General features: G+C 41.8%; 1 protein-coding gene and 1 long non-coding RNA gene across 3 annotated transcripts in view; one reads left to right on the forward strand and one right to left on the reverse strand.

Annotated features, from left to right (window-relative positions):
• LOC134733815 (uncharacterized) overlaps positions 1 to 10,522 on the reverse strand; it is a 53,857-nt gene extending 43,335 nt beyond the window's left edge. The window contains exon 1 of the long non-coding RNA XR_010117376.1: positions 10,347 to 10,522. This is a non-coding gene — a long non-coding RNA (uncharacterized lncRNA). The remainder of the gene's footprint in view (positions 1 to 10,346) is intronic.
• RBM15 (RNA binding motif protein 15) lies at positions 8,465 to 18,012 on the forward strand. Of its 2 annotated transcripts, none has more exons than XM_063624565.1 (2): positions 8,465 to 13,620; positions 16,876 to 18,012. In XM_063624565.1, exons 1-2 carry the CDS (start codon positions 10,758 to 10,760, stop codon positions 16,944 to 16,946), a joined length of 2,934 nt encoding a protein of 977 aa, XP_063480635.1. In that variant the 5' UTR covers positions 8,465 to 10,757; the 3' UTR covers positions 16,947 to 18,012. The 2 variants fall into 2 exon arrangements, with proteins under 2 accessions (XP_063480635.1, XP_063480636.1); XM_063624566.1 differs by having other exon boundaries at positions 17,646 to 18,012.
• The last annotated feature ends 3,743 nt before the right edge of the window (positions 18,013 to 21,755 follow it).

The following is a 21,755-nucleotide window of genomic DNA, read 5'->3' on the forward strand; positions in this document are numbered from 1 at the left end:
GGAAGTGTCTGAGACAGGTCTCAATCAATTAGAAAGTTTATTTTGCCAAAGTTAAGGACGCATGCCCGTGACACAGCCTCAGGAGGTCCTGACAACATGTACCCAAGGTGCTCAGGGCACAGTTTGGTTTTATACATTTTAGGGCGACATGAAACATCAATCAATACATGCAAGATGTACATTGGTTTGGTTGGGAAAAGTGAGACAACTTGAAGTGGGGAGGCAGCTTCCAGGTCATAGGTAGAGAAGAGACAGATGGTTGCATTCTTCTGAGTTTCTCATTAGCCTTTCCAAAGGAAGCAATCAGATATGCATTTATCTTAGCAGAGGGATGACTTTGAGTTCTGTCTGTCCTTTGTCTGCAAGGAATTTCCCTGTGGACAAATTGTGAGTGAGGTATGTAGCTTTTTTATCTTAGTAGCTATCTTTTTTAGGAATAGAATGGGAAGCAGTTTTGCCCTAAGCAGTTCCAAGCTTGATTTTTCCCTTTGGCTTAGTGATTTGGGGATCCCATGATTTATTTTCCTTTCACACCTTAAGTATTTCAGCATGTGTTTCTGACCTTAAAAGCATTATCTTAATAACCCCAGAACACTGATCAAAATCAGGAACTGTAACATTGGTACATTACTATTAACTAATTCATAATACATATTCAAATTGTATTAATTGTCCCAGTGCAGGTTGAGCATCCTTAACATGAAATTTCAAATGCTCCCAAACCCAAAACTTTTTGAGTACCGACATGAAGCCGCAAGTGGAAATTTCCACACATAAACATTAACACAAACTTGGTTTCATGCACAAAATTATTATTACTTTATTTTCTTTTGAGACGGAGTCTTACCGTATTGCCCAGGCTGGAGTGCAGTGGCACCATCTTGGTTCATGCAACCTCTGCCTCCCAGGTTCAAACGATTCTCCTGTCTCAGCCCCCCAAGCAGCTGGGATTACAGGCGCATGCCATCATGCCTGGCTAATTTTTGTATTTTTAGTAGAGACAGGGTTTCACCGTGTTGGCCAGGCTGGTCTCGAACCCCTGACCTCAGGTGATCCACCCGCCTTCGCCTCCCAAAGTGCTGGGATTACAGTCATGACCCACCGTGCCCAGCCAAAATTATTTAAAATACTGTATAAAATTATCTTCAAGCTATAAGGTATATATGAAACATAAATGAATTTCATGTTTAGACTTGGGTCCCATCCCCAAGATATCTCATTATGTATATGCAAATATTTCAAAATCCAGAAAAAAAAATCTGAAACACTTCTGGACCCAAGCATTTTGGATAAGAGATTCTCCATTTGTTTTGTGCTTTATAGCTTCTTTTCCCATCTAGGATATAAGGTAGCATTAGGCATTGATTTTATTGACATGTTTCTCATTTACTCTGGAAGAAATTCAACTTCTATAATTAAAAACTTGATAGCTAACTGGAATAAAGTGAATTTTCTTAAGGTAAGGATAATAAGAAAACAAACAAAATGTGTAATAAACATCATCTTAAATGGAGAAACATTAGAAGTCCTCCTTTTAAAATTAGGAATAATAGGCTGGGTGCAGTGGCTCACACCTGTAATCCCAGTGCTCTGGGAGGCCGAGGCGGATGGATCACGTGAGGACAGGAGTTCAAGACCAGCCTGACCAAAGTGGTGAAACCCCGTCTCTACTAATGTAGCAGGACGAGCCACAGACAAAATCCCTCAGACACCAGGTTAAAGAAGGAAGAGGCTTTATTCGGCTGGCAGCATTGGCAGAATTGCGTCTCAAGAACCGAGCTCCCCGAAGAAAGAGGTCCTGGCCCTTTTAAGGGCTTACAACTCTAAGGAGTCCATGTGAAAAGGTCGTGATAGATGGAGCAAGCAAGAGGTGTGTGACTATGTCCACAAACGCTAGCGGTGGGGGTAAGCAAGGCAAGTATTTCTCTATACCATTGTCTGTGATCTATAGATAGCATGAGCAGTTAGGGTGGGGATTAATCTTTTTTTTTTTTTTAAGACAGAGTCTTGCTCTGTTGCCCAGGCTGGAGTGCAGTGGCACAATCTCGGCTCACTGCAAGCTCCACCTCCTGGGTTCACGCCATTCTCCTGTCTCAGCCTCCCGAGTAGCTGGGACTACGGGTGCCTGCCACCATGCCCAGCTAATTTTTTTGTATTTTTAGTAGAGACAGGGTTTCACTGTGTTAGCCAGGATGGTCTCGATCTCCTGACCTCGTGATCCGCCCGCCTCGGCCTCCCAAAGTGCTGGGATTACAGGCATGAACCACCACGCCTGGCCAGGATGAGGGTTAATCTTTAACCTACAGGCCTGGCCAGTGGCGCTGATCAGTCTATTATTTTTCAGTTTTTACTTCCTCCTTTTCTTTGGAGACAGGGGACAGTAGGAGAAATGGCCTCTCTCTTCACTAAAAATACAAAAAATTAGACAGGCGTGGTGGCGCTCAGGAGGCTGAGGCAGGGGAATCACTGGAACCCAGGAGGCAGAGGTTGCAGTGAGCCAAGATCATGCCATTGCACTCCAGCCTGGGCAACGAGAGCGAAACTCTGTCTCAAAAAATAAATAAACAAAAAATAAAATAAAATAAAATAAGGAATAATAATGCTTACCATCATTCTTTCTATGTAACATTCTATCAAAGATTCTATCAGTCAAAGTCAGCACAGTAACACCAGAAAAGCAAAATCATAAGGATTAGAAAGGAAGAAATACTCTTACTATTTGTAGATGATAAAAAACTAAAACGGGTTCAGGCACAATGGCTCATGCTTGTAATCCCAGCACTTTGGGAAGCCGAGGTGGGGAGATCGCTTGAGCCCAGGAGTTCAAGATCAGCCTGGGCGATATGGTGAAACCCTCTCTTCACTAAAAATACAAAACCTGAGGTAAGAGGATCACCTGAGCCCTGGGAGGTCGAGGCTGCAGTGAGCCGTGATCACACCACTGCACTCCAGCCTGGGCAACAGAGTGAGACCCTGTCTCAAAAAAAAAAAAAAAAAAATTTTAGCAAGGGGCTGTATTTCGAATCCTGACAACAGACAAATAAAAAGCATAATTTAATTTAAAAAGACACCATTACCAATAGTAACAAACCATACTAAAAGAGATGCAAGAGTACTCATCAAGTATACAAATTTTGCTGAAGGAAACGAAATAAGACCTAATTAAATGAAAAAAATCCATATTCACTGAAATACTTTTTTAATAAGGAAAAATAATTTTTTTATAGGGAGACTTTTTTTGTCTTTTTCTTTCCTTTTTGTGGAGAACGGGGTCTCGCTATGTTGCCCATGCAGATCTCAAACTCCTGGGCTCAAGCTATCCTCCCACCTCTGCCTCCCTAAGTGCTGGGACTACAGGTGTGAGCCACTCTGCCTTATAATTTATAAGAAAGAACAAAAATTTAATATAGTCAAATACTGGTGGCGGTTGGGGAAAGTGATGAGGATTTCTTAGACAAGATACAGAAAGTGCTAACTATAAAATGTTGATAAATTCAATCTTATTTAAATTAAGAATTTGTTTCTTAAAAATCAGCTTAAATTGTGTGAAAAGATAAGCCACAACTAGAAAAAGATGTTTGCCATACATACACTCTATAATAAAGGACTAGGATCAAGAACATGTGAAAAACTCATATACCTATAAGAAACATACAATTCAATAGAGGAGCAAAATACATGAATAGATAGTTCATAGATGAAGAAATATATATGGTCAGTAAACTTATAAAGAGATATGCAACCTCACTAGTAATCAAGGAAATAAAATATCAAAACCACAGAGACATGCTATTTTATGTCCATTTGATTAAAAAAAGTTATAAAATGCTAGTGACATGGATCAATAAGATCTCTTATACACTACTGATGAGATTGTAAATTGCTAAACAACACTCTAGAAAACAATTTGACATTATCCTGTGAAATTGGACAGTCAATGTAACCTTTTTTTTTTTTTTTTTTTTTTAAGAGACAGGGAGGGTCTCACTATATTACCCAGGCTGGCCTTGAACTCCTGGGCTCAGGTGATCTGTCCACCTCAGCCTCCTGAGTAGCCGGGGTTACAGGCCAGCTTCAATATAACTTTTTAATCCAGTAATTCCACTGCTAGGTATCCTTCACCTGTCCATCCTATCCCAGGGGAATTCTTGCATGTGTGCCTCAGTACATATGAATAAGAATCTTCATCATTCTGTGTTGCTATAAAGGAATACACAAGACTGGGGTAATTTATAAAGAAAAGAGGTTTTAACTGGCTCACAGTTCTGCAGGCTGTAGAGGATGCATGGTGCTGACATCTGCTCAGCTTCTGGTGAGGTTTTGGCCTGCTTACAATCATGGCAGAAGGCAAAGGGGGAGCCAGCATATCACATAGTGAGAGTGGGAGTGAGAGAGAGTGGAGTGACATATACTTTTAAACAACCAGAACTCTGGAGAACTCACTCACTATCATGAGGACAGCACCAAGCCGTGAAGGATCCTCCCCCAGGATCCAAATGCCTCTCACCAGGCCCCACCACCAACACTGAAGATAACATTTCAACATGAGATTAGAGGGGACAACATTCAAACTATATCAAGCACTCTTCATAATAGCACAAAAAGTAAAAAATATTCATAGCCCAAATCAAAAGAAGAATGGATATATTAGTAGTAGTATATTCAATATCATGGAATATTTTACAACAATGGAAATAAACTATAGCTACTATGTATGATAACATGCAAGAATCATAGTAACACAATAAATGAAAAATGCAAATCTCCAGAAAATTATATATAGTGTGTTGTTCGAATACAAGTTTGTATAAAATTCAAAAACAAGCAAAATAAAAAGAATATACTTTTAAAGTATGTGTGTGCACACATGTGCAAGCACACACACATGAATTCTTTAAAATTCCTTCAAAAATTCTTTTACAAGGCAAGGATTGTTAAATGCTAGATTCAGGATATCTATGAAGGTGGGCAGTAGACAGGATAGAGGAACAGCATTTAAGTAGATGTAAATTACTGATAATTTTCTATTTGTTTGAGTGCTGGATTGAGTGCTGGGTTCAGGGATATTCATTATGTTATTAATAAATAATAAACATTGAAGGGCCCATATGTGGACCGTTGATGATTGTATACCATGAATTAAGGATTACAATTAATCCAATTCAAAGAGAAAATATATTAATAATAGCAATCATTTATATAGTGCTTACCACGTGCCAGGCACTGTTCTAAGCTCTTTATATAGTTTAACCCATTTAATTTTCCCTGTGAGGAGAAAACCAAGGCCCAGAGAGGTTACCAGTAACTCTTCTGAGGCCCATAGCAGAGCTGGGATTTAATCTAGGCTGGCAGCCTCCAGAGTCAGTACTCTTAATCACTACACTGTAAGGTGTCTAAATAAATAAAAGAGATAATTATATTAGGGCTTAGTCATGAAAAAGTTATAGCAGAGTGCTTTCTATAACAATATTAAAGGAGGAACCACATGGATAGCTCTGTAAGGATACTAAAACCCCCTGAATTGTATTACTTTGAATGGGTAAACTTTATGGTATATAAATTATATCTTAATAAAGCTGTTAAAAAAAAAAAACCTCACAGACCACAAATAGTGATTTTGTAACACAAACTGGGTCCTGAATGATTGTTTGCTACTTGTGGGATTTGATATTTGCCTAAGGGTAAAAAGACACACTTTTTCTGCAGACCAAACAAAATAAACCTCACTGTCAAGACACCACTCACTTTATGAAGGAAGATGAAATAGAAAATTTTAATCTGCTATTATTGATGGAAAAAAATTTTCAATTCCCAGCTTTAGCCTCTTTTTTGCATCTGCCAGGAAATTGGATGGCTCCCAAATCTCAAGATAAATTTCATATTGCAGTTGTAATTTTTTGTGTGTATATTGAGGATACACAAACAATAAAACCTAGGAAAGACGAGGGTGGAAAGAGGACATTTGATTGAAAACATACACGTAAGTTTAAGATGCCAGTATGTTTTCAATCTTTATTAAGCTTAATTTATATACCATAAAGCTTATGCATTTAAAATATACAATTCTAAAATTAGCTGGGCGTGGTTGTGCATATCTGTAATCCCAGCTACTTTGGAGGCTGAGGCAGGAGAATCACCTCAACCTGGGAGGCGGAGGCTTCAGTGAGCCGAGATTGCATCACTGCACTCCAGCCTAGCCAACTGAGCAACACTCCATCAAATAAATAAAAAAATAAAGTATACAATTCAGTGGCTTTTTACTATCCTTACAGAGCTGCTCTGATGCTCAGGGAATCTGCTGGTAACTTAACTCTGTTTTCTTTTATTTTTTTCTTTTTTGAGATGGAGTCTTGATCTGTCGTCCAGGCTGGAGTGCTGTGGCACCATTTCAGCTCACTGCAACCTCTGTCTCCTGGGTTCAAGCGATTTTCCTGCCTTAGCCTCCCGAGTAGCTGGGATTACAGGCGTCTGCTACCAGGCCTGGCTAATTTTTGTATTTTTAGTAGAGACACGGGGTGGGGTTTCACCATGTTGGCCATGCTGATCTCCAACTCCTGACCTCAAGTGATGGACCCTTGGTCTGGGATTGGTCTGGGATTACAGGTGTGAGCCACTTCGTCCAGCCCTGTTTTCATGACCACCGAAAATCCTCCTCACCTAGGTCAGCTCTCCTCACAAATCTGGCCATTGATCACAAAGAGATCAAATGAAAGCTCAGGTTGCACCTTAACAATTCCAACATCAACAGCAAAAGAAGGGTTCAAAGTCCTGGCCAACTAAACCATGGATCACTTTTATCCACTTTTACACATGTGCCCTCTCTAAAGCACACATGTAAACGGAGGATAAAACCTAACTTGGTTGGGTGCAGTGGCTCACATCTGTAATCCCAGTGCTTTGGTGAGGCTGAGACAGGAGGATCACTTGAGGCCAGTAGTTTGAGATAAGCCTGGGCAACATGGCTAGACCCCATTGCTACAAAAAATTAAAAAATTAGCTGAGTGTGGTGGTGTGTGCCTGTGGTCCTAGCTACATGGGAGGCTGAATCAGGAGGATTGCTTGAGCCTAGGAATTTGAGGTTGCAGTGAGTTATGACTGCACCATTACACTCCAGCCTGGGTGACAGAGCAAGTCCCTGTCTCTAAAACAAAAACAAAAACAAAACAACAAAAAAGAAAAAAGAAAAAAAAAGAAAAAACTCACTAAGCAGCTTTATGCTTTAAAGCAGGGGTTCCCAGCCCCCAGGCTGTGGACCAATAATGGTCAGTTGCCTGTTAGGATGTGGCTGCACAGCAGGTGAGGGGCAGGGGAGGGAGCACTACTGCCTGAGCTACGCCTCCTGACAGATCAGCAGAGGCATTAGATTCTCAGAGGAGGGCTAACCCTATTGTGAACGGAGTATGTGAGGGATGTGGGTTGTGTGTTCCTTATGATAATCTAATGCCTGATGATTTGAGGTGGAACAGTTCCATGAAACTGGTCCCTGATGCCAAAAAGTTTGGGGACCACTGCTTTAAAGAACACAAACGATTTTAAGGTAGTATCTGCTGGAAGCCAGGGGAGGGGGTAATTTTGGGGGCAGTAACACAAAGGAAATGTAAACAAATCACTTATTTTAACTACAGCATGGATCCAACTTATGTCATTCATTTGTTGTGGAAACACACACACACACACACACACACGTACACGCATACACATTACAGGCAATATTTTGGCTATTACTCTTAATGGAATCTAGGCCTTTTCCATCTAACCATAAAACTTACCAGTACTCTTGGCTCCAGGCAGATTTCCAGTCCCCCTAGGCAAGCCTTTGTACTACAGCCAGCTGAGGGCAGTAGCTTCCATCAAGCTCCCTGGTATTTGAAGTGGCAAGCCACTAAGCTTGGCATGCCTCTGGTGCATGTTCACACAGACTGGGTGTCTATCTCCCTGAATTATTTCTCTCAAATCTTGTGCTCCCTCAACCCCTATCATGAAGTTTGGAAAACTACTGATTTGGTCATTATCTTTTTCTTTGATCAGTGAGTCATATTAGCAGGTCAATTTAGGTTAAAAAGTCACTCTGGTGCCTGGTTTATTATCTCGATTGTCTATTACATTGAATAATCAGATAATGGCTTAACTTCAATTTCCATTTGTGGTCTATTAATACAACCTTGAAACAGATTTAAACCCAGGTAAAACCTATTTCATGCTTTTACAAATAATGTGTTCATATGTTTTTTATCCTCCAGCATCCAGGTTTTTATCTTTAAATACCATTTCCCACTAAAAGGAACCAGAGATCTCTAGAGAAAGGGTTGATTCCACAACTGGGGCAGAAAATGTATCAGGTAAGTCTGGAAGAAAATAATGGAGAAAGGAAGAGTGGGAAGAGTGATGCAGATGAAACAAGATTGACATGATTTGATAATTGTTGAAATAGGGTGTTGGGTACACATGGGAGTTATTTATAGTATTCTTTTATATATTTTAAACTTTTTCCATAAAAATAGTTTAAGGAAAGTTAAAAATGTTATTTTTTAAACTGAAGGAGTAACAGCACCCTTTGTAGAAACAAAAGATTTCTACACAGAAAAGTGAAGTCTCTCTCCTACTCCAGACCGTCGCACCCCTCTTCAGGGCAATCCTAGTAACAATTTCCCATGTATTTGTCAAGAAAGTTTCCATGAAAATATATTTTTTAAATGTACATACTCATAAATACAAATATTTTTAAAACCACAAATGGTAGCGTATTATACACATTATTTTATGCCTTATGAAGTTTTATTTCCCATTTTAATACAATGAATATGTCTACATATTACAATATTGTGGATTTTTATGCTTTACAGTTGAGCTTCTTCCTTCGAGTTTCTTTGATCTAATCAAGAGATAAAAGGCCTACAGCTTCACATTCTTCAGGATTATTTACAAAAACGATGGCTCAACCAAGGCTAAATTTAGATTACAGTCCCTAATCTTAACACAGTTTTTAAGTTTAGGTTTCAGCTTTTGGGATATTATTGTTACCTTGAAAAATGTCATGTTTAAAAACACCTCACACCCTCTACTATAGATTGGATCTTGGGAAATAGGGTTGAAGACCGGACCAATACAAGAATCCTCATAACCTCCGCCCCGGCGCATACCTGGGAGGGCTGCAGACAGTCTAAAGGCTGTGTTGACCTCAGCGCTGCGTCCCTCCAGCAACCGGCGAGTGCTGGGGCACAGGCCATACCCCCCTAAGCTCGGCATCGCCTGCACCTCTCACAGGTGCTCTGTCCGCCACAGTAACGCTCTATGGAAAGTTGTACGGCGAACGACTGAGGGGGCCAAACGAGGTGGATCTGGAGCGGCCGCAAGGTGCCTGTGCTGCTGGCTTTTAACACACAATAAGAGTGCCATGGGATTACAAGAAGCCACAGGGGGAAAAACAAGTGACATATCTGCATGGAGCCTAAATTTCGCTTGGTGATTTTCACGGCAGAAGCATTACATATTAAAAACAAACATTGCTATTTTACGGGAATACAGAATTTAAAAATCCACAGATTCGCAACATAAAACATGCCGCCCAAAGACACGTCCGCTGTGTCTCGACAGTTCCGGCTCCGCCCGCGGGCCACGAGGTGGGGAGCGACGGTCACTCCACTCGGTTACCCGGAGTACTTGGGCGGGAACGGGGAGCGCCCAGGAGAGACGGGCTCCTGGGCCAGGGCCGCGTCTTAGCCGCCCTGCTTCTTAGCTCTCGAGGTCCCGCGTCTTACGTGTTAGCACCGCCCCGGGGCGTCAGCATGACCCGAGGCTGCAGGAACCGTGAATTCCCTGCCCCGAAGGCCCGGGTGACCGCGGGCGGCGCTCTCCCGCGCGCGGGGGGCGGGATTTCCCCCGGCTGTTCACTCAGCGACCACAGCGACATAAGATGGTGTCCGCTAGGCGTCCCAGGACGGCTTCCTGAGGGACTGGAGGGCCCCGACAGCCGGAGAGCCTGCCCCGCCCCTTGGCCGGCACAGATAGGACGGCAGCGAGCTCAGAAGTTTCGAACTCCAAGGGCCGAAGCACAGCCAAAACCCCACGGAACTTAACAAATGTTTGTGGGGAGAACGCCGAAAACGCGGGGAGGCGGGGCTGGCGTACAGTCACCCTCTCGCGACATCTAAGTGACTTCGCACAGCAAGCACGTGTTCTGGTCTTTCACCTTCAGTCAGCCTCCTCCGTTATACGGGCCTACCCCTTTAAGCGAGTGATGGACAGTTATTTCAGCCTATCAACTTCCTTGCCGAGATCCAATCAGATTTAAACTTCTTTTAGCCGCCGGAGGAGTTGGAAAAAGGGGGTCGAAAGAGGGAGCTCACCGTCTCTCGCGATATCGCTGTGAGCCTGCCTCTCTGGAAAAAACGCCGAAACTGATGGCCCGACCTCCCAAATAGTGGTTTACAGGACGGGTTTATAAGCCAATGAAAGGGATGAGGAGGTGGGGTTGCTGCTTTCACTGAGCAAGAAGTACCGTTACAGGGCAGACTTTTTGTCCAATCAACACCTCCACACTTTGGGTCACGTGACCGCAGAGTGCGAGGGGCGGAGCTACAGTCTGGCGCGAGGAACCGTTAAGATAGACAACAAATGTAACCAATGAGGTACTCTAACTAGGGGGTTGGGAACCCAATAACAGTGGTTGGGCGGGCGCCTTCCTGGAGCGCGGGGAGATGTAAAGATAGACAAATAATTTTCCCAATGAGACTGTAGAAGAGAGAGCTAATTGGCCAATGAGGACTGCGGGGCGGGACCCTGTGCCGCGGCGGAGTCCAAGATGGCGGCGTGCGGTTCCGCTGTGTGAAACGAGCGCGGGGCGGCGGGTAAATCAGCTCCGCGGAGACGACCTCCGACGACCCGCAACAATGAAGGGAAAAGAGCGCTCGCCAGTGAAGGCCAAACGCTCCCGTGGTGGTGAGGACTCGACTTCCCGCGGAGAGCGGAGCAAGAAGTTAGGGGGCTCTGGTGGCAGCAATGGGAGCAGCAGCGGAAAGACCGATAGCGGCGGTGGGTCGCGGCGGAGTCTCCACCTGGACAAGTCCAGCAGTCGAGGTGGCAGCCGCGAGTATGACACCGGTGGGGGCAGCTCCAGTAGCCGCTTGCATAGTTATAGCTCCCCAAGCACCAAAAATTCTTCGGGCGGGGGCGAGTCGCGCAGCAGCTCCCGGGGTGGAGGCGGGGAGTCACGTTCCTCTGGGGCCGCCTCCTCAGCTCCCGGCGGCGGGGACGGCGCGGAATACAAGACTCTGAAGATAAGCGAGTTGGGGTCCCAGCTTAGTGACGAAGCGGTGGAGGACGGCCTGTTTCATGAGTTCAAACGCTTCGGTGATGTAAGTGTGAAAATCAGTCATCTGTCGGGTTCTGGCAGCGGGGATGAGCGGGTAGCCTTTGTGAACTTCCGGCGGCCAGAGGACGCGCGGGCGGCCAAGCATGCCAGAGGCCGCCTGGTGCTCTATGACCGGCCTCTGAAGATAGAAGCTGTGTATGTGAGCCGGCGCCGCAGCCGCTCCCCTTTAGACAAAGATACTTATCCTCCATCAGCCAGCGTGGTCGGGGCCTCTGTAGGTGGTCACCGGCACCCCCCTGGAGGTGGTGGAGGCCAGAGATCACTTTCCCCTGGTGGCGCTGCTTTGGGATACAGAGACTACCGGCTGCAGCAGTTGGCTCTTGGCCGCCTGCCCCCTCCACCTCCGCCACCATTGCCTCGAGAGCTGGAGAGAGAAAGAGACTACCCGTTCTATGAGAGAGTGCGCCCTGCATACAGTCTTGAGCCAAGGGTGGGAGCTGGAGCAGGTGCTGCTCCTTTCAGAGAAGTGGATGAGATTTCACCCGAGGATGATCAGCGAGCTAACCGGACGCTTTTCTTGGGCAACCTAGACATCACTGTAACGGAGAGTGATCTAAGAAGGGCGTTTGATCGCTTTGGAGTCATCACAGAAGTAGATATCAAGAGGCCTTCTCGCGGCCAGACTAGTACTTACGGCTTTCTCAAATTTGAGAACTTAGATATGTCTCACCGGGCCAAATTAGCAATGTCCGGCAAAATTATAATTCGGAATCCTATCAAAATTGGTTATGGTAAAGCAACACCCACCACCCGCCTCTGGGTGGGGGGCCTGGGACCTTGGGTTCCTCTTGCTGCCCTGGCACGAGAATTTGATCGATTTGGCACCATACGCACCATAGACTACCGAAAAGGTGATAGTTGGGCATATATCCAGTATGAAAGCCTGGATGCAGCGCATGCTGCCTGGACCCATATGCGGGGCTTCCCACTTGGTGGCCCAGATCGACGCCTTAGAGTAGACTTTGCCGACACCGAACATCGTTACCAGCAGCAGTATCTGCAGCCTCTGCCCTTGACTCATTATGAGCTGGTGACAGATGCTTTTGGACATCGGGCACCTGACCCTTTGAGGGGTGCTCGGGATAGGACACCACCCTTACTATACAGAGATCGTGATAGGGACCTTTATCCTGACTCTGATTGGGTGCCACCACCACCCCCAGTCCGAGAACGCAGCACTCGGACTGCAGCTACTTCTGTGCCTGCTTACGAGCCACTGGATAGCCTGGATCGCAGGCGGGATGGTTGGTCCTTGGACCGGGACAGAGGTGATCGAGATCTGCCCAGCAGCAGAGACCAGCCTAGGAAGCGAAGGCTGCCTGAGGAGAGTGGAGGACGTCATCTGGATAGGTCTCCTGAGAGTGACCGCCCACGAAAACGTCACTGCGCTCCTTCTCCTGACCGCAGTCCAGAATTGAGCAGCAGCCGGGATCGTTACAACAGCGACAATGATCGATCTTCCCGTCTTCTCTTGGAAAGGCCCTCTCCAATCAGAGACAGACGAGGTAGTTTGGAGAAGAGCCAGGGTGACAAGCGAGACCGTAAAAACTCTGCATCAGCTGAACGAGATAGGAAGCACCGGACAGCTGCTCCCACTGAGGGAAAAAGCCCTCTGAAAAAAGAAGACCGCTCTGATGGGAGTGCGCCTAGCACCAGCACTGCTTCCTCCAAGCTGAAGTCCCCGTCCCAGAAACAGGATGGGGGGACAGCCCCTGCGGCATCAGCCTCTCCCAAACTCTGTTTGGCCTGGCAGGGCATGCTTCTACTGAAGAACAGCAACTTTCCTTCCAACATGCATCTGTTGCAGGGTGACCTCCAAGTGGCTAGTAGTCTTCTTGTGGAGGGTTCAACTGGAGGCAAAGTGGCCCAGCTCAAGATCACTCAGCGTCTCCGTTTGGACCAGCCCAAGTTGGATGAAGTAACTCGACGCATCAAAGTAGCAGGGCCCAATGGTTATGCCATTCTTCTGGCTGTGCCTGGAAGTTCTGACAGCCGGTCCTCCTCTTCCTCAGCTGCATCAGACACTGCCACTTCTACTCAGAGGCCACTTAGAAACCTTGTGTCCTATTTAAAGCAAAAGCAGGCAGCCGGGGTGATCAGCCTCCCTGTGGGGGGCAACAAAGACAAGGAAAACACCGGGGTCCTTCATGCCTTCCCACCTTGTGAGTTCTCCCAGCAGTTCCTGGATTCCCCTGCCAAGGCACTGGCCAAATCTGAAGAAGATTACCTGGTCATGATCATTGTCCGTGGTGCGTCCTAAAGTCCATGTGTAACTTGTATTTACTACTTTGAAATGGTTCCTGTTTTGTGATGTGTAATGGGATACAGCATCAGATGCAGTTTTCTTTTTAGTTGTTAGTTGTAGCATTTTCTTTTTTATATTTTTATAAACGTCTTTAAAATAGAAATCAGGACAGTTTAGCTATTTTTTTGTTTAGCTATTATTTTAAGTGAAAGGGATGCCCTAAAGGTAGCAGGCAGACAGATTTGCTTTAATTAGGAGTTCCCACCCTTATGAGTAATTTTTTTCCTCTATTCAGTTTTTTTTTTTTTAATCTTGAGCTTAAAAAATCCTCAGAGTTACAAAACCAAAATTTTGAAAAGTCAGAATTTGGAGAAAGGAGTCCACTGACCATATAAAGAGAGTAATAGCCACCTAAAAATGACTCGATTGGTGTGTAGGTAAATGATTCTTTTACCAGAAATGTGTGTGACTGAAATTTGATCAGGGATCTCAAAGATACGCTAGTAAATTGTATAGCGATGTAATTATTTTAATCAGGTATTTGAGTATTTCTTAAGATACAGTTTATTCCCAGAGAGTTTGCTTTAACATGCATTTTTTAAATCATTTGTTCTAGAGTTCTGTATCCCATATATGCACTTTTGGTTTGTAGCAGTAACTGTTCAGTAAAAATTAAGGACTATGTTACAAACCATGTATGTCTTATGCTTACACTAGTATGCAAGAAGTGAGTAGGTGCTTTTAAAATCAGAATTCTTTGGTCAGTTATTGGTGTGTGGTGATGTTTTTACTGACTTTTTCAGAGAGGTGTGGCAGGTACAGTTCAAATTGTGCATATTTCAAAACTAAGTGTTCTTCATCAAAGATGAGTTTTTGTTTTTGTATCAGTTCAAATTTCTGGTTTCAATAACAGAAAGAAGAGTTGTCTGCAGGCTCATAGTCATCTTTTATTTCAGTGGGCATTTAAATCAGCCATATTTGGATTGCAGAATTTCTTAAAAAGTCATCATAAAATGCCTTTGATGTGCTCTTTTAAAATTTTGCTTGTCTTTTTATTTTCATATTTAAACAGTAGTGACATTACATTATTGGAAATGTTTTGAACATCTTGGAAATTTTATGTTTAATATTCTCAACTGCTGTCCAGCTACGGAATTGAAATGTCAGTGTAGGAAAACCTTTTTTAATTGTTTTATTTTCCCAGATACCTGGAATTAATACAGGATCGTTTAACTTAGCCTCACAGTTTTTTTTTTTTTCCAAAGGTGAGAATGATATCAAGTTCTCAACAAGGACTTTTGCTGCTTAACAGTAATGGATTTTTTTTTTTTAATCTATCCCCTCTGTCCCACCCCTAATTTGTCAGGTCATTAGTTAAGTATATTTTTCTCCCTTGATTTAAGTACTGAAGACTTCAGCTAAGGCCCTTGATATTTAATTATGATTAGAGACTTTTGGACCTTCTGGATCATGGTCATGTTTCTGTTCTATGAAAGTGACTTAGCTTGAAGCCTGGCAGAACCCAACTGTTTTCTTTCTGTTATCAAAGCTGGTAGTTTTGAAATAGCACCAATAATAACCCAGGGAAATGTCATGTAATTTTTATTTTCCATTATGACAGGTGTCTAATGCATGTCAGCACGAAAGTGTCATCACTGCTGTGTCATCCCTCTTGGTTTTCACTGTGCATCTATAATTTTTTAAGTTTGCAGGTTTTGTGGGGGGTTTGTTTGTTTGTTTTTAAACTGGAAAAACTAGCCATTTTGAGAGAAGGAAGGTTCTAGGCTATGAGCATGAAGGTCCTTGTGCCTCTTAGGAAAATACCTGAAATCCTATAATGAAGACTTTTGATGCTTCTTGCTTTCAAAAAGCTGTGCTTGGTTTGGAGTAGACACCTGTTCAGAAACTAATGCAAATGTGGAGTCTGCATATGTGGGCTCATAGTATAATTTGTGGCCAGCTACATTTTTCCAGTTTAAATAAACTCACTAACCATTAATTTTTGAATATCTTTTGTTGAGATAGTTGGACAAATGATTTTGCTCTTTTGAAGAGTGAAGTCCATGACATCTAATTTTACTATCATCCAAAATGTGTGTTTTCTTTTCTTTTACTTTCTTTTTTTTGTTTGTTTTTTGTTTTTTGTTAGTGTGACAGCTTACAGAAGAGTACTATGTTTTTGCTCCATGTTTGTTTGAATCTTTACCTGACATTGCTGCTTTTGTTAGGTCTGGGCAATTTGTGCTTCAGTGTTTTTGAAACAATGGCTTGATACCATTTCTAAATGTATGTATTATAAAAAACTAATTATGTTTAGTTGGTCATTACCTACAGAGTGCCATAGTCCACATGAACCTCTTATTTGTACTGCCCATTCTTTTGTGCAGGTTCATAATATCCATAAAGTATCTAGTTAAACCTTAAGAATTCGAATGAAAGCAAAAGTCTAAAACCGGTTCTACTTCTCATTAGCCAGGATTTAATAATCCCAACGTTGAATGTTCTTTGTAACAACCAATTTTTTTCTATCTTTCTTCTTTAATTATTTCAATGTAGTTGATTTTTCTGGAACTCAGTTAAAATGAATGGAAAGAAAACTTCAGGATATCATTTAATGACTATTAAGTATTACTGGTAAAAAGATGAAGATAAGACTTTTAGATCACAGCTTCAAATTTTATGGAAAATTAAGCAATCAATACCTAGTCAATAGTTCTGCTTAACTTTCTGGTTAAGTATTTTGTTGGGATTCCTATCAATAATTTTTCACACAAATTTTAAATTTCTGGTGTACTTTGACTCTCAACTGAGAGTGGATAGAATTTTTCTTTTGAGGATTACATCTTAAAATGTCCATCGCCTGGCTGGTTATAAGCATTTGTCACCTTTTGAAGGTAAAATATACTCTGGCTCTTCTTGACTCACTTACAGATCATTTTAGGTCTAGTAATAAGAGTCAGGTGTTTGGTTATTGCTTTCAGAGTCAGACATTGTTTAGGTGTATTTAAAAACTATTAGCAGGTTTTCACTGACAATGCTTTTTTAAAAATAAAAAATGTAAATCCACTTTTTAAAGGCAGATTGTTCATTATGCATATACAGCTTGAACTACAGTTTGGGTCCATATAGGAACCATTCACCAAAAACTCTGGTAACAGAATTAGGAAATCCTCTTGAGAAGAGGGCCTTAATGACCTTTTATGTGAAAAAAATTTTGGAGAGAATTTCTGGACATTTTTTTTTTCTGTCTCTGTCACAGGGTTTGGTTTTCAGATAGGAGTTAGGTATGAAAACAAGAAGAGAGAAAACATGGCGCTGACCCTGTTATAGTGGTTATAGTGGTGTCCCTAAAGGGAGAAAATGATTTCAGGTAACTACAGTGAAATGTTAAGCTTAATGAAGAGTTTTATATGTGTGGTTTAAACAGAGTTGAAAAGTGAGATTCCTGAAGTGTTCTTTGGCTGTTTAACAATTATTTGTATGAGTGTTTTCTTAAAATAACGGCTGCTGTCTTTGGTAACATAGATGAGGGTGGATTTTTAAATGGCTTTGTATCGACCCCTTTCTACAATAATGGAGTAGTCTATGTTGCTCCATATAAATTACAGAATGAAAATAGATGGGGCAAAAGTTTGACTAAACTTCACCTTTTTATAGTTTCACTTTTTAAGTTATATTTAGAATATATTGATAGATTGTAAATTGATTGTGAAACTTTTTTCTGAATTTTTTCGACATGTTTTACTCAGTTACATGAGTATAAAGGATATTTTCAGTCCTGTTATCTTCAATTGCAGTCTTTAAAAAAAACCCACCCTATTGTTCTACTTGTTATGTGTCTGTTCATACAGTAAATTCATTTCAAGGTTTATGCCAATGGGTATTATTGGTGCTTTTTGAAGTTGAGGTGAACCATCCAGGAAGGTCTTGTTAATGTTATGTTCATCTATAATGGCATAGGGGAAATATATATATTTTTAATATTGTAAACATTTGTACTGAATAACCTTTTTTTCCCCCCCCCGCAAGCAAAACTGGTTGAACAGCGGATGAAGATATGGAATTCAAAGCTCTAATGGACCTTTTTGAAGAGAAGTTGTGGCTTATGTGGAGTTTACATGGGCCTCTGATGGAAGAAAGCTAATCTGTTTAGTATTTGTGCATTTTACTAAAATGGCAGCTTAAAGTTGTGTATCTGCTATTGTGATGCCAATGCCGGTGTTTTAAGTGGAAAAAAATGACCTCTTTGCTTTGTGCTGTGTACACAAGATTTCTGGAAAAGTAAAGAAAAACCCTTTTTATGGCTCACACAGCTTAAGAGTAGCTGTCTCAAACGTGCGCTCACAGTTGAGCTGCTTTTGTTTTATTCTAAATAAATTGTTTCTTTTGAGGAAAATGTTTTTCTGCCTGGAAGTGAATTGACGGCAAACCTTTGACCCCTTTGTTTGCAGCTGAGGGGGTACTTGCTGCTGCTCAGATCTTGTATGTCTTGAGCAAGAAGCAGGGAGACCATCAATTTCATTTTGACTATCACGGTGTGTCAATTCTGAAGGATCACTAGTGTTACTGTTGACCCCCTTTGTTTGCAGTGAAGGGGATCATTTGCTTCTCGGTTCTCAACGTGATGAGGAAATGGTGCTGTTTGCTGGCACGCAAGAAGCCGGGGCAGGCACCCTAAGCCTCACCACAGTGCCTGAGTCGGGGGCTTTTGCTGGTTTGAAGAGCTGGAGTTGCTGAAATTTAAGTTTTGATTTATTTTGTTCACCCATCACGTTTGGCCTTAGTTTCATTTTTAATTTGAAGAAAAGTTTGAAATTGCTTTATCTTGCACTTAACATTTGCACCAAATTGCCAAAAGAAGGAGAAATGCTCCGTTTGCTTTTTAAATGTTAATGATGATGTTAATAAAGCCTTTCCTGACACATTTGAGGAGCTCCTCCGTCTCCAGGGGCTTCTTACCAGAGTTATGCAGTGATGGGTTTAGTTCTGAATGGATGAAGAGTTCCTGAGAGCTAGCGTTTGTAATTAGAACCGTTACTTGGTATCTGTGCCTTATTTGACCTTTGGTTCCACATGCCTTGGATGTGCATGCACCGTGACGGTTTCATAGGTACGAACGCACACTCAGGCCCAGTCACTTCGGTTGGTAGTACAGATTGTGAGGAAAAAGATGGAGGCATCCTTAAGGAGAAAAAATGTTTGCCTTTAGTTCCTGCATTATCCTGTACAGGGGCTCCTGAGTTTTGGAAGCCTGTTCCCAGTACAGGAGAACAACTCCCCTGTTTGCAGCAGGAGACTTCAGTGCACGGTGACAACGCTGGAGTTCAAGAGGAAGCCAGCAATGCTGCACCATTGGCTTCAGACACCATTGTTGTTTGCCAGTTTTAAACTTAACTAGTTGCAGACGAAGACCACCTTGAAATGCAGGCTTGTTGGGCTTGTTTTGAATTTTAACCTCGGATGGAAGAGCCCTAGTGCTGTCTGTCTCCATGCGGGATGATGATTGCTAGGCAACAGGTGATTATCAACAAAGGATGCCACGGTTATACTCTGCAAGGTGGTGTTCCAGTGGCAAACAGCTGTATAAACTCTTGTAAACAGGTAAGAGGGTTTTTAGAGGTCAAAATGCATTATAATTAATAGGGTGAGGGCTTTTAATGTTTTGGGTCTGTTTCTCTGGATGGAAGCCTTAAGGCACTCTGCTGCCATTACTAGCTTCCTTCACCGAAGTGTCATATTTCAGGTCAGAACTTTTGTTCTACTTGATATTTTTAAATTTATTTTTAACATTAAAAAAATACTTCTAATGTGGGAGCCAAAGTTTTAAAATCTTGGTTATGGATTTGGTACCTATAGCTTTTATGTCCTTTAAAATTTTGACATTTGCTGTTAACCTTGGCCTTTACCCTTAGTCATGATTTAATGATGCAGGAGGACTTACTGCTGTAAAAACATTGCTTATTTACAAATACTGATTTCTAAACTTCAGAGTTAAGACATTACAGTTTATAACAGCAACAAAAGAAAGTATGCCATCAGATTGTGAATGATACATATTTTAGCCAGGATTTTTTTTTCTTTCTTTTGTCCCACAGAGAGATTATAAAATTAGGCAACCTTAACTTTAGGGAAATTAATAAGCAGTGTTGAGAAGTCTGGCTTTTGTCTCTCCTTAACATTTTCAGTATTTATTTAGTTTTACCAGCCTTCTGAGCCCTTCTTCCCCACATTAATCAAGTTTGAAGCTTTGGCAACTTAACACAAGCCCAGCTTTGTTAGTATATAATACAACTTAGGTTTCCTTGCTTTATTTCAAATGGGATCAAAATTTTTGAATAGAATTGTTATTTTTTCATCTCTTCTAGAAGACATCCAGTATCTAGTAACTACAATAGCTGATCTATACTAGCTACTTTTTCCACAAGATAGAGCTCCTTGGATTGTTTTGCTAGGCAGCTTATGTACCCATACTTTGATATGGTAAAAGGGAAAAAACGAAGTACAGTGGAATTTTTCAGGTTCTCAGTGTGTCATAAGAATTTTTAAAACAGCTGGTTATGAGATGATGGCTGCCATCTGAGGCTTTTCTAAATGGTCTCTCCCCTGCATTTCTTTAAACATTTTATACTTGTTGGAAATGTCAGTTTTCAGTGTGTTTTCTTTTTCTTGCTAGTTCACACCATGAGCCCGCTGAGTGGTTTTTTCCAGTTAGTAAGCAAATATTTTAAATCACTATGGAGATTTAGAAAGATTATGTTACACTTTCTACATATTTCTATATGTCTGGTATCTTTTTAAAGTCTCAAGCTTGATCTCTCTAGTAAGAACAAGAAAAAAAACTTGCAGACAGGGCATTTGTTTATTTGTGTATAAAACCATGTCATACAAAATGGGGAAGGTACACAGCATGACAATTTTTTGAAATTACTCATGAAATCATTTTATTTATTCCCAGCTGCACTGTGAAAAAAATTAACTGGATTGAGTGTTAGTGTTCTGGTTTTATAAATTGGAAACTTCCCTTTTGAAGTATTTGTGTGGTTTCCCAGCATCCTTCATATGATCTAAATTTACAGTTCTGTAAAGGAACTACTTCCAGGAACACCTCCAAGTTGACTTGGGCTCAATTTGAAAAGCTTTGTTGTTAGTACTAAAATTGAAAATGAGGATTACCCTGATTTCAGTAAAACAACCTAAATTTTATAAATTGCCACTTCCATAGCTTAAGTTGTATAATTGTTTATAAGCTGTTTATCTGAGGCAATATATTTAGTGTTTACAGCTTACAGAGCATCTATTTTTCTTCTGACAATAGTATATCTGATTATGGCTTCTGACCATCACCTCTATCTCCCATTTCAGTTTAGTCTTTTTGAGCTTCCCTGTTTAAAGATCCTTTAACGTAATAACTTGAATTATCTAGTTTTAAAATCTTGGCAGAAGAATTTATTGAATAACAAAATTCCTTCAAACCACAGACAAGTTTGGTCTTAGCAACCAATAAGTTATTTTGATCTGTCTGTTCTCTTTAGCAACTTGTACTCTTAATTGGAGAAACTATTAAACAGGTGAATAGTTAATTTCTAATGATTTTTTTTTTCCTGTCACCCAGGCTGGAGTGCAGTGGCATGATTTTGGCTCACTGCAACCTCTGCCTCCTGGGTTCAAGCGATTCTCCTGCCTCAGCCTCCTGAGTAGCTGGGATTATAGGTGTGTGCTGTCACACCTGGCTGATTTTTTGTAATTTAGTAGAGACAGGGTTTCACCATGTTGGCCAGGCTGGTCTCGAACTCCTGGCCTGAAACAATCCCCCCCACCTCAGCCTCCCAAAGTATTGGGATTACAGGCATGAGCCACTGCGCCCTGCCTCTAATGAATTTTCATAGGTGATATAGGTGTATGAATGAGCATATGAACAAGTTACTTGAAACTGGGATGGTCAAGAAAGGCTTTACAAAAGAATTTGTTAGAGTAGGACATGGAATGGTGGAGAGAGGCTGGGGTGGACGTGTCAGGCAGACAAGCATAAGTAAGAATATAGCAGCTTGTGGATTGATGGAAAAGATAAGATGCAAACTGAAGCCTGGAATACTAGTAAAATGATTGGGTCAACAAAAATAGGGAGTCCTGAAGGGTAGG

The sequence above is a fragment of the Symphalangus syndactylus genome, chromosome 12, assembly GCF_028878055.3.
Source record: "Symphalangus syndactylus isolate Jambi chromosome 12, NHGRI_mSymSyn1-v2.1_pri, whole genome shotgun sequence".
Classification (NCBI taxonomy): domain Eukaryota; kingdom Metazoa; phylum Chordata; class Mammalia; order Primates; family Hylobatidae; genus Symphalangus; species Symphalangus syndactylus.